This window comes from Protopterus annectens, chromosome 14.part0 (assembly GCF_019279795.1).
Source record: "Protopterus annectens isolate FY-2018-M chromosome 14.part0, PAN1.0, whole genome shotgun sequence".
NCBI classification, from domain to species: domain Eukaryota; kingdom Metazoa; phylum Chordata; order Ceratodontiformes; family Protopteridae; genus Protopterus; species Protopterus annectens.
The window spans coordinates 436,130,908-436,145,006 of record NC_056748.1 but is presented as its reverse complement, the minus strand read 5'-3'; the positions used below and the strand labels follow the sequence as shown (position 1 = coordinate 436,145,006).

The 14,099-nt window shown below is 34.3% G+C and overlaps 1 protein-coding gene across 1 annotated transcript in view; it reads right to left on the bottom strand.

Annotated features, from left to right (window-relative positions):
* USP54 (ubiquitin specific peptidase 54) overlaps positions 1–14,099 on the bottom strand; it is a 1,304,502-nt gene that overhangs the window by 228,063 nt on the left and 1,062,340 nt on the right. The window contains exon 19 of the mRNA XM_044056203.1: positions 13,870–14,035. Within this exon, the coding sequence (XP_043912138.1) occupies positions 13,870–14,035 (166 nt within the window). The remainder of the gene's footprint in view (positions 1–13,869; positions 14,036–14,099) is intronic.

Below are 14,099 nucleotides of genomic sequence, written 5' to 3'. Positions count from 1 at the left end.
ATCTAGATACTTGCACATGGCTAGAAGACAGCGCCAGACTTAGTGACAAAGGAAGAAGCCTTAGGCGGGACATAAGGAACCTGGGAAGATGGAAGAAACGGCAGCTTAGACTCAAAACTGAATAATGCAAGGTGCTGAATCTGAGATATAAAAGCTGAAAGTAAAATATAATCTGGGGTGGTGGTGGAACTCAATCAGACCAGACTGACTGGGAGAAGGATCTACAGACAGCTGTAATCATACAACTATATACATCCTCATGTACAAAGCAAAAATGCTGCTACCAAGACCAGCAACATGCTTATACGTATCCTAAGAAAGACAGACTTCAGGGGCAAAGAGGTTATTCTCACACTTTTCTAGACACTGGTCAGACATCAAATGTGCAATTCTAGAGGCCATAAAAGGAACAGTACATAGAATGATGGAAAGAGTCCAGAGAAAGGCAACAATGGTAATTAGTTATATGGAAGAATTAAAAGGGAAGGCTAAAAGAACTTGAAATCTTTATGAGGAAGACAAGAAGGTTCACTGGTTCATTGATTGTTCATTGATATATTACTAAGCTAACTACCTTTGTGGGCCATTTAAAACCTAGCCAATTATTCCATGTAAGAATCAAACTCTGTACCTTGGGTCTGTAAGGTAAACACCTTAACTAGTATGCCAACCACCCACTAAAAGAGGGGACCATTCCCATACTGGGAGTTGAACCTGGGCCACTTGGGTGAAAACCATGAATCCTAATCACTAGACCATATGAGACATCCCAAAATTAATCCACCAACCTAGAGTGAGAATAGAACCCATAGCCTTTCAGTATTCCTGCACAAGAGATAAGCATGCAACCTGCTGAGCCACTGGGATAGACGGACAATACTTGGGAACATTGCCTGGTTCATAAACTCTTGAGATGGGGAAAGTGAAGGAGCGGAATTCTGGAGGAAAGACCGGGGAGAATGGAAACAGTGTCAATTGCAAACAGAAGTAACAAACTGTCACAGAGCCCAGATAATGTTCTACTTCACATAGAAAGTGGTAAATACTTGGAACAGTCTCGGTAGGCAGCGACTCTTATTTGGCGAACACTTTCAAAATGGCATGGCAGAAATGGAAAAGTGGGGAGGGGCAAATAAGTCATCAACTGCTACCTACAAACAAAAGGCAGGCTAGATAAGACAAACTGCCTCATTCCGCTAACAATAATATATATATATGTACGTGTACATAAGTGTAAAATTACAAATATAGCAGCATAACTACAAACTTCTCACCCATGCATGCACATACATATGGCACTATCCCCTAATAAAACACATTCTCCCACAACACAGCTGTGGCAGAAGGAACCTGGGGGCTCCATGACATCCAGTGGCATTCTCAGTGATTGGAAACATACTTAGGTAAAAATGATCTCCTTCAGGTTCTTTAAACATTAGAAAGGATGACAGTTTAGAAAGCACAAAACAAACAAATGCTGCCATAGTAGCATCACTGAAACCCTGGCTCCCTAGATAATGCACTAATGAGGGGTGTAGAAGAACATTTATAAAACATCACTGAGCAGTCCAGTGTCAAAGTACACCAGGATATATGCATTCTAGTTAGGCAGATTGTATAATGAGCTACAACAACAATTAGCAGGGGTAAGGCAACACATTTTTTGTTTGCTCTTGTTATACAGAATAATAATTAACCCAACTAGACCCCAATTGATCTTGTTAAAGAAAATGCTAGTTTGCAGACACACCACTGAGCTATGGCAAAAGGCTACAGTGGCACCAATTTACAAAGAAGAGGTTGTCAGACTTAATTTTAAACCCATCAACATGACCAGTATCCTAAAACCACGAAATCATAACGGATCTTATTTAAAATGGCACAGAGCCTACTTTTATTAGACATTGAACAACATGTACTTGTTAGGGACAGAGCTCTCCTTTTGAAGCTTGTTCATTCTTTGAAGAGGTAACAGCAGCATTTGATGAGAAGCTTACAATACACAATTCTTGCTGTGACCTTCTTAAGACACTCAACATTGTTAATGGAATAATTGAAATTAATAGCATTAGGTTCTAATCTCTATGAACTCACTGTGTAAAACACTGGATGAGCAACAGAACATAATTCAGGGAAGAAGGTTGGGGGGGGGGGGTTGTCCGGTTAAGATTACCAGTGATATTTCAAAGGGCTGTAAAGTGGGACAAATTCTGTTTAGACTTTCTTCTCAGATATAAATACGGAAAATGGGATCTGGAAGAACATTGCTATTTGATGACTGACACTGAGTTATGCAATGTGTAATTCTTTTACTAAAATACGCTGAAGTTTTCAAAGATGGTTTACTTAAACAAATACCTAGCCAAAGGTCCAGTCTTCACTGCCTATGTCTTAGAACAGTAAGAGTAAAAAGACATGGGAATTCAGAAGCCATGTAGCTGAAACACTGGTATGACCTTAAGGGGTTACTTGCATGTATCCTGTGGGCCTACACCTCAGAAGGTTTAAGGTATTACACAGGGAACACTTCAGCTTTGCTGGGTCTTGCTTGTAATTTGTACTAAGTGGTGTGCCTGTCTGACCTTTTTACCCTTTAGTTTGCATGTTATTTGGGATATTTTGCAGTCACCCTAATATTATGGACATTATTCTTCTTTTTGATATCTATTTCTAAAATAAGGGCAAATCATCCACTTATGCTGTACTGAAGAGCCTAGAAAAAGGGTAAAATATGTTATCTGTACAGCTAGTGTGGTTTGTCTGTATTGGGTCAAATACACCAGTAAAGACTTAAAGTAAATGTAAAAAGTCATAGATATTCAGAAACCATGTAACTGAAATAAACAAACCAAAGCAGCAGAGACAAAAGGCAAACTTGTAAAACATAAACTATGTTAGCTGCCAGAAGGAGAAGCCAGAAGGTTCTTGAAGAAACTTTTATTATCCACAAATAAGTAGACTGATAAGTGCTTTCATTCATGTAACAATAATGAACTTCTTCAGATAAAACTGAACACAAAAAACAGGTTTTAAATAAGGCCCAAAGCAGTCATCTGATCAAAGGATTACGTCATTAATCCCTCCCATTTACATTTCTTAAAGTGCCAAAGTGCTATTTGAAGTGCCATTCAAACTGTATAAATATAGTAATCTAAAAATGTAAAAATATTCATTCACTAAAACCTTAAAATGTACTAAATAAAAATGAACTTATTAAAAATAATATAACTAAAAGAACAAATATTAAACATTGAAAATACAAAATTTCATTAGGATGTTAACTAATACACAAACCTATATGGTAATAATAATAATAGTACTTTATATAGTTAAAAGTTTATGTTTTAAAATGCAACTGATAGAGCAATAGTCATTCAAGCCAGGCCAGTTGCAAGCATTCAAAAATAATTGCCAAAATAATTATTTTTCCTCTAACACCAATGTCCAGGGATCCCCTCTCATGCTGATATTAACCTTCTCAATAAGCAAGCATTTGAAATGGTGGTTAGGGTATATATGAACATATGTGAATGCATTATTCAAATGTATTATTTTTATATCATATTCACATTCATAACTCCGGTCCTGTAATCTATGCTCCATTCTGTCTATATAAAAACACATTTTAAGGTTTTAGTGAATGAATATTTTACATTTTTAGATTACATTACTGTGTTTATACAGTTTGAATAGAGTCCAAATGAGGAGATGAAAAATCAGCAAGCAAAGGAGAGTAGTAGTGCTGAAATTAAATTCATCCTTAAATCTTGGTGAGTACCTTCACAAGGTGGACCGTTTTCAAAAAATTTCACCAAGGCGACACTGATATAGACACTGTATTTATATAGCTATATCATGGACAGAAGTAGGTCAAAAACTAAAAAAGATAGCTGGGTGCACAAGACCCAGGATAAAAAAGTGCCCAATCCTTGTAGGCGCACTGGTGCATGGACTGGAAAAGAAGACAGTGTAGAATCCTCAAACTACAGAAACATTCCTACAATGGGGCAGGCCAGGTCCAGGGGGGAGGATGGCCTCCGTGTTGTAGAAGGCAGTAGCAGTCCACAAAAATCACAAAAACTGATAGGCCAAAGAAGAGCCATAAAGAAGATAAAGTGGACTATTGATGATAAGAAATTATGTATTGTTACTATTATGCAAAAAGCCCAGAATTTCTAGCCATAAGATATACAAAATGATTAAGAGAGAAATGAGAGGAAAGAAAAATACTTCCGCAAGAAAGCTTCAAATGAAAATTTGTGTTCATTAATACAACAAATTTGTGAGAAACAGTATATAGATCAAGAAATCTTGATCTGTTTGGAAAAAGAAGTATCTGAGGAAGTGTGAAGATATAAACAACAAAACCAAGAGATATTTGAAACGTATAAAAAAGACATATGGGCATGGGAAAGAAAGAGAGATCTGATATGGTGCAATATTTATGCAAAGGAGAAAGCCAAATTAATCAATGTAAAGAAGGCAGCCCCAAAGATATTTGAAGAGAAATACAGGCAAAGGCATCCGGATATGGAAAATTTCACAATAAAAAAATAATATCACAAAGATGGAACACAGAAAAGAAGATCAGTAAAGTAGAAGTTAAAAAAAATAGAAGTTGAAGTTGTGGAGTACCTGCGAAGTGAAGGATTTGGTGTAGAAGATCTAACACAGGTTACATCGCAGCAGAAGTCCCCAAACCATGGAGAAAAGGAAAGATCAGGAAACATCTGAAGAAGAAATATGGACATGGGAAAGAAAAAGAGATTTAATATGGTGTAATATTTATGCAAAGGAGAAAGCAAAACTAACCAATACAAAAAGAGCAGCACCAAAGATATTTGAAGAGAAATACAGACAAAGGAATCCGGACATGGAAAACTTTACAATACAAAAAATAAGAATACAAAGAGGAAAAAGCAGAAAAGGAGATTAGTGATGGGAGAAGTTAAAGAAATAGAAACTGAGCTTATGGAGTACCTGCAAAGTGAAGGATTTAGTGTAGAAAATCTAATTCAGAAAGCACCACAAAAGGATAGAGTAATGGATATCCAAATTAAGGAGAAACCAGTGGAACAGGAAGCAATTGGTCACATGTCATATGAAGATAATTTGGAGTCTTCTACAGGAAACCAGTATGAATGTTCACTTGAAGCTAGACAGCAAGGGAAGGAACAAGAAACTGTGGAACCTCTGATGCAGTTAATATCGAGGAGTGACAGGCCAGTGAGTTCCCATATGATAGAACAACAGACAGCACATGATGAAATTGATGAGAATGTGTCACAGGAATGTGCTATAGAATCTTCTATAGAGTGCCCACAGGAATTGGAAAACAAGGGATGTGCCCTCAGTTTCAAAGAAAATGAGCTACGAGAAGAATTGCTTGATTTAATAAACATGGACAGATAGATCAAGATCAATGAAAGAAATAGAATGCAGAAGGTTAATAAAACCCAAAAAGTCAGAAGTTTGATAAAACAAATAAACACAGTAATTAGGACTGTTCATAGAGATTCATGCGATATAACAGAAGAAAACAGGATACATTACTGTGCAGCTAAATTAATAACTGATAAAGTTCTATCACAAGAACACCGGGTAGTGAGGGAAAGGAAGGGGAGAAATTGAATACCATCATGGAAATATCGAATAGAGAAAATTATAAAGCAATTAAGCCAAAAAGTGTCACTGTTAGAAGACTATACTAAGAAAGATAGATGTGATAAATGCAATGCACAATATTAGAAAAGACCAGCATCTATCATACAGTACTGCAAATAACAAACTAAAAATTTCAGCACAGCCAGAAAAACTTAAATGATACGAAGATAAATATAAACGAAAAGTGCAAAATAAGCAATTTATTGATGACCCAAAAAGGTTTTATAGAGAACTGGGAAATAAGGTAAAAGGAATTGAAACACCACCAAAAAAAAGAAGAAATAGCTACATTTTGGAGAAGTATCTATGAAGATCCTGTGAAACATAAAGATGCTAAACGGATAGAAGTAAAAGAAAGAATAAGACGTTTAAAGGTACAGGATATGAAATGGGATGAAGTAACAGCTAGAGAGATTGAAACAAAGATAAGAAGAACCTCTAATTGGAAAACCCCACACCCAGATGCAGTAGCTAACTTCTGGTTAAAAGTATTAACATCTTTGCATGAAAATTTAGCCATGAGTAAGAACTATTTATATGCACACCAAGAACAGACACCGACCTGGCTAGCAACAGGAAAAACAATGCACCTACTGAAGAGTGAACCTGCAAGCTACCCTAAAAATTATACATGTCTTCTAACGACATATAAACTATACATGGGAATTAATGCCGACAGAGTTTATAGTCATTTAGAAAAAACTCAATTATGGCAGTAGAACAAAAGCGCAATAAAAGAAAGTCATATAGAACAAAGGATTATTTGTTGTTAAATAAAGTCATAGTGGAGAACTGTAAAAAAGGGAAGAATCTAAGTATGGCATGGATTAACTACAAAAAAGCATTTGATAGTATATCTCATTCATGGATAAAAGAGTGCTTAAAAATGTATAAGATACACTCCACACTGATCGACTACATTACAGTGACCATGAAACAGTGGCAGACCACTTTACAATTAAGCCATGATAAAAGACAAATTGTTATCCCAGGGATAAAATTCAAAGGGGGATATTCCAGGGTGACTCTCTGTCACCACTGCTATTCTGCCTTGCCCTTAATCCATTAAACTGTTTACTCAACAGTTTAGGCTATGGCCATAATCTGGTTCCTAGAAAACAACAAAGTGTAAAGACTTCTCATCTTCTTTGTCAATGATTTAAAACTGTATAGTTCATCAAATGAGGAAATGAAAGCACAACTGCAAGTTGTCAAAACTTTTTTCAGTTGATATAAGAATGTCATTTGGTCTTCATAAATGTGCAAAAGCAACCTTTAAAAGCAGGAAAACTGCAATGCCAGGAAACTTCAGTTTGGGACAAGAATGTGATATAAAAGAACTTGAGCAAGAAGGAGTGTATAAATATTTGGGAAATGATGAATGATCAACAATAAAACACAAACAAATGCGAATAAAACAGTAAGGAATACTTCATAAGACTTAAATTAATCCTGAAATCAGCACTGACATCTAGGAACAAAATCCAAGCTGTAAACCAGTTGGCTCTTCCTGCCTTAACTTATAGTTTTGGAGTGATTGACTGGCCCCAAAATGTGTTGGACAGATTAGATAGGAAAACAAGATGGATGCTTCATGCTCACCAAATGATTTATAAAAATCAATGCATACCAAAATTATATTCTCCCCCTTCTGAAGGAGGGATGGGCCTCCTTAAAATTGATTACATGTACAGATCTGCAATCGTGGGACTCCACACATATCTGCTGACCTCACAAGACCCAAATATAGTGAACGTTTTGAAACATGAAGAGAATAAATATAAAATGACTTCTCTGCTTAATCTAGCAGAAGCTTATGGGCATCAAGCAGGAATGAAAATCAAACCAGAAGTAGATAAAAATTAGACAGCAACTGAATGTGCCAAAAAACAGAATAAAGAATATAATGTGAAGGATTAGATGAGAAGACAAGAAATGTGGAAAAAGTATAAATATAGTTGTGCCCCCCACACTCCCCCTAACTATATATATCAACTCCAGGGTCGCACAACTTTGGAGAGGGGGCAAATCCCTGTTAAGTGCCTTGAATACTGGTTGTCGACCAAATGAGCCGTTGACCAAATGAGTTTCGACCATGTGAACTGTCGACCATATGAGTTTCGACCATATGAACTGTCGACCATATGAAGTAGACCCATATATATATATATATATATATATATATATATATATATATATATATATATATATATATATATATATATATATATATATATATATATATATATATATATATATATATATATATATAAATATATATATATATATATATATATATATATATATATATATATATATATATATATATACATAGATATATATATATATATATATATACATAGATATATATATATATATATATATATACATAGATATATATATATATATATATATATACATAGATATACATATATATATACATATATATATATATATATATATATATATATATACATATATATATATATATATATATATATATATACATATATATATATATAGATATATATACATAGATATATATATATATATATATATATATATATATATATATATATATATATATATATATATATATATATATATATATATATATATATATATATATATACATAGATATATATATATATATACATATATACATATATATATATACATAGATATATATATATATATATATATATATATATATACACACACACACATAGTGCATGGAGCTCCATGATTACACTAAAAAAAACCTAACAAAATTACATCCTGTTTCAGTGTTACTCTATCACGAGACCTGATGTTAACGTTTAGACGGCACTTCATTTTTAAGCACCCCCTACATGATATTAACATCAAGTATGCACTAAAGCAGACAGTACTGAACAGTAAACTGCAGAAGCAGGATAAGAAATGCCTTTATTTCAATTCCTGTTTCTGCCTGTTTGCTAAAGGAAACACAGCATTTTGAATTAAAATGCTTTCATTAGACAGGGAATAAGTAAGGATATAAACCACTCCCCCACTGCTTTACCGGCTTTCAAAACCATAACAGCACATTGTTTTTTTTGTTTTTTTGTTTTATACTTTTACTTTCCCTAACTAGTATTGCATGGAACAGATAAATCTCCATGCAGTACAAATAATTATGAAGGGATCTCTGACTGATAACTGAGTCATGTGTTCTCAACATGAATGCCAAGATTCTTTCTTGGCATCCATGTCTTGAGCACATAACAGCATAGTTACGATTGGCAACCCAGTCATAATCTGATATTAATTACATATATATATATATATATATATATATACACACACACACACACACATATATATATATATATACACACACACACACACACACACACACACACACACACACACACACATATATGTATATATATATATATATATATATATATATGCACACACACACACACACACACACACACACATATATATATATATATATATATATATATATATATATATATATACACACACACACATACATACATATATATATATATATATATATATATATATATATATATATATATATATATATATATATATATATATATACACACACACACACACACACATATACATATATATATATATATATATATATATATATATCCATATACACACATATATATATATACATATATATATATATATATATATATATATATATGTATGTATATATATATATATATATATATATATATATATATATATATATCGAATAAAAGCGACTAGTTTAACTAATGAAGAAAAATAACAAATGACTAAAAAACTTCAAAACTAAACTAGGAGAGTATGCAAATAAACTCACAGGCAAAGCAGTTTCCTTAGCGCTTTCATCCTTTATTCGGTGTATAGGACTTCTTCAGAGAAACAATGCATACAAATGAAAAACAGTAAATGTGTCTGTTTAAATAGTTAGAAGCACGTGGTACAATACAGTGGAATTGTTTAGAACCAATCAGTAATTACTAACAACCTGTAACAGCCTATAGATTCAAAAAATAATAAACCAAAATAATTAATGTGTACTAGTAAGCTGAGTAAGACAGGGTTGGTAAAACAAATGTCCAATCAAATAGTAAAACCACAGCAAACAGCCTATAGAAAAGAGTTAAATCTAAAACCAAAAGAAACAGAGAGCTGGACATAATATGAAGCTGAAAAAGTAAAGGAAAGGTCTGAAAGAACGTTAATGACATAAAAAGATGTACAAGAATGAAAATATCCAAACAAAAATAAATGTAGTAATATATAGAAGGCTTAAAACTAAAAACAGAAATAAACAGACAATAACCTAGCAAATATATATATTATATATATATATATATATATATATATATATATATATATATATACAGTAGATATAAAGAGTGTACAACCCCTGATATAAAAAAATGAGACCACAATAAATCATTTCAAAACTTTTCCCACCTTTAATGTGACCTATAACCTGTGCAATTCAATTGAAAAACTAACAAATCTGTTAGGGAAAAAAAATATAAAAAATAAAAAACGTACAATAAACTGGTTGCATAAGTGTGCACACCCTTAAACTAATACTTTGTTGAAGCACCTTTTGCTTTAATTACAGCATTCAGTCTTCTTGGGTAGAAGTCTATCAGCATGGCACATTTTGACTTGGCAATATTTTCCCACTCTTTCTTGCAAAAGCGCTCCGAATCTGTCAGATTGTGAGGGCATCTCTTGTGCACAGTCCTCTTCAGGTCATCCCACAGACTTTCTATTGGATTTAGGACTGGGCTCTGACTGGGCCATTCCAACACTTTATTTTCTTCAGGTGAAGCCATTCTTTTGTTAATTTGGAAGTATGTTCGGGGTCATTGCCATGTTGAAAGGTGAAATTCCTCTTCATCTTCAGGTTTCCAGCAGATGCCTGAAGGTTTTGGCCCAAAAGTGACTGGCATTTGGAACTGTTTATAATTCCCTCCACCTTGACTAAAGCCCCAGTTCCAGCTGAAGAAAAGCAACCCCAAAACATGATATTGCCACCACCATGCTTCACCGTGGGGATGGTGTTCTTTTGGTGATGCAAAGTGTTGTTTTTGTGCCACATGTACCTTTTGGAATTGTGGCCAAAAGGTTGAGCCTTGGTCTCATCAGACCATAACACATTTCCCACATGCTTTTGGGAGACTTGATATATTGTTTTGCAAATTTTATCTGGGCCTGGATGTTTTTCTGTGTAAGAAAAGGCTTCCGTCTTGCAACACTACCTCATAGGCCAGACATATGGAGAATACGGGAGATTCTTGTCACATGTAGTACAAAAGCAGTACTTGCTAGAAATTCCTGCAGCTCCTTCAGTGTTGCTGCAGGTCTCTTGGCAGCCTCCCTGACCAGTTTTTGTCTTATCTTTTCATCAATTTTAGAGGGACATCCAGTTGTTTGCAACATCACTGTTGTCCCATGTTTTCCCTACTTTTTGTTGACTGTCTTCACTGTGTTCCATGGCATATCCAATGCTGTGGAAATGTTTTTGTACCCTTCTCCTGACTGATACCTTTCAACAATGAGATCCCTTTGATGCTTTGTAAGCTCTCTGTGAACCATGGTGTTTGCAGTAGCGGGCAACTGAGTAAATGTCAGGAAAATCCTAGTAGGACAGCTGGACTTTATTTGCGGTTAATCAGAGTCTCTTTAGATGATAGGTGTGTACCCATGAAGACTGAATGCTGTAATTAAAGCAAAAGGTACTTCAACAAAATATTAGCTTAAGGGTGTGCACACTTATGCAACCAGTTTACTGTAAATTTTTTATTTTTTTTTTAATTTTTCCCCTAACATATTTGTTTGTTTTATAATTGAATTGAACAGGTGACAGGTCACACTACAGGTAGGAAACGTTTTGAAATGATTTACTGTGGTCTCATTTTTTTATATCACAAAAACCTGGCATTTTAACAGGAGTGTGTACACTTTTTTAATATCCACTATACAGCTATATATATATATATATATATATATATATATATATATATATATATATATATATATATATATATATATCTTGATATAGATATAAATACACACACACACACACAGATATATATCTATCTATATATACATATATATGTATGTATATATACATATATATATATATATATATATATATATATATATATACATATATACTTACCAAGGGGTGTGGGGGCATGAGGGGTGGCAGGAGAGCTTGCCTGTTGCAATAAAAATGTGTTCAGTATTTTGAATTTTCAGTCTATTGGGAGTTAGTCATTTGGTTTGTCAGTCTTCTGAAGGAGACCCATATAAACACACACATACAGATATGTGTGAACACTGTTTCTAAGTGATTGTCATTGTTGATGTGACACCTCAACTCCATGTTCAAAAAAATGGAAAAAAGGGGTTGTGGATGGATGGATATGTGTGTGTGTATGTATTTATGATACAACTAAACACGCACACACACATACATGCATTCTCTGAAATTTACAAACAAGAAAATGCACATCAAAAGTCTGATCCAAGCATAAAATTTACAATGCCAAATATATTTTCTATGATCATCTACAAAAAAAATTCAGCCAGTCCTACTCTAAAAAAGTTCATTTTGTTGACTTAGAAAATATCAAAATGAGTTACAAAATTCAAGTTTCTTGAAGCTCATTGGGTCATAATCTTGACAATCAAACCTCTGAATACAAGAACTTGTACTCCGTCAGGTGACAGCAAAATGTCTAATTGGTGCAGCTAATGTTAATCACTTAAGTGGCTCTGGGGCATATATATACATATATATATATATATATATATATATATATATATATATATATATAGTGAGTGAGAGAGAGAGAGAGACATCAAGTCATGACTAACACGCAGATGACCTGGGTTTGATACCTACCTGGGCACTAACCTGAGAAGACAGAATGATGAAAAAGAACTTGCTCACCTCAACCCCAGGGTATGGGCATGTATCCAGCACGTACAATGGAGATGGCAGGGAAACAGAGATATCTGTTTGCATGGTGGAGAGGCGGTACTATTAGGGGTAGTGTCACCTGTGGAAAGGAATGCCAAACTCTCACACAGTCCAGTTTCATAGCCAACCTTTGGGACTTTTGGGGGATGAACTGAGACAAGTAGTGCATGAAGAAAAGAAACGCTGGTGGATACCTGAATGATAAGCACACTCCAACCATGTTCTCACTCCATAAATGGGAAATAATGGATACTACATAGCATGGCAATGCCTTGATGGATGGCAGGCATGGAGGAAAGCAATTTGTCTGCAAAACTTAAATCAGTAAATTTACCCTGGCTAATGACTGACATGGCAATGCAGTACATATTCAGAATATGCAAGTACCATATCACATGTACCAGCTTGACTTCGGACAAACAGGGAAAAATATACTGGAAACAGACAGACTAGTGCAGTGATGCAAAACTTTATCTTCTATATTTAGCTGAAGTTCAAGTTCTGTGGCTTTTATGTAGATTCCCTATGTACTATGCATGTCCACTCTATAAGAAAGCTGCAAATGAATCCAGAAGACCATACACAGTAATACAAGTAAAACACAAAATCAGGATTCTTAGAAGGGAAGCAACTTTCCCAATAACCTCAAGGTTTTCATAGAAGTCAGAGATAAGATGTGTGACTGCAGTGGAGCTAAAGACTTGCCTAGTCACCTGTGGATACTGGGGTAGAAATAAATGCTCCCTGCAGTTGTACATTACATGACATATTCCATATTTTAAACCTTTAATATTCTTTGTCCCTCACTCCTTCCTCATATTAAAGACACTGCCCACACACCGAAGATCTTCCTTATTCAGACTTAAAAGCAAAAACACTTGACATTCTAAAATAAAAAAAATTAAAAACATTTTCTGCAGATAGGGAAAGCCTATTTTCATGGTGTTCCAAATATACCCCTCAAGCTGAGGGGGTCTATGTATTGTTTTGGATGATCAAAAATAAGATAACCTTATTCCTCACCTTGCTGACATAAAATTGAGAATCCAGGCATACGTGTTAAGAAAAAAATCTATAAAAACACATTTCAAGGATACTGAAAAATAAAACATTTTTACTATCACAATCACTACTGCTAGAGAAGCCTGCACATGGCAGCATTGCCTGTTGTTCCTTACTGCTGTATCACGTTTCTCTACCTTTGCATCTGGGTGAAGGCTCCCCCTTGTGGCGAGGAAGAGCTCCCTTGTTGCATGCGATCTTGCAGATTCCGAGCTTTTTTCATACAGATATGTAGCTTCTTTTCAACCCAGGCTCTGTTGTGAGTACTAGCTTTGGCACCATGCATGGAAAGTCTTAGTTTAGCTAAAATGTAAAAAGAAAAAAGAAAAAAACACGTAGCAGAAACTAAAAAAGAAAATTAAAAATA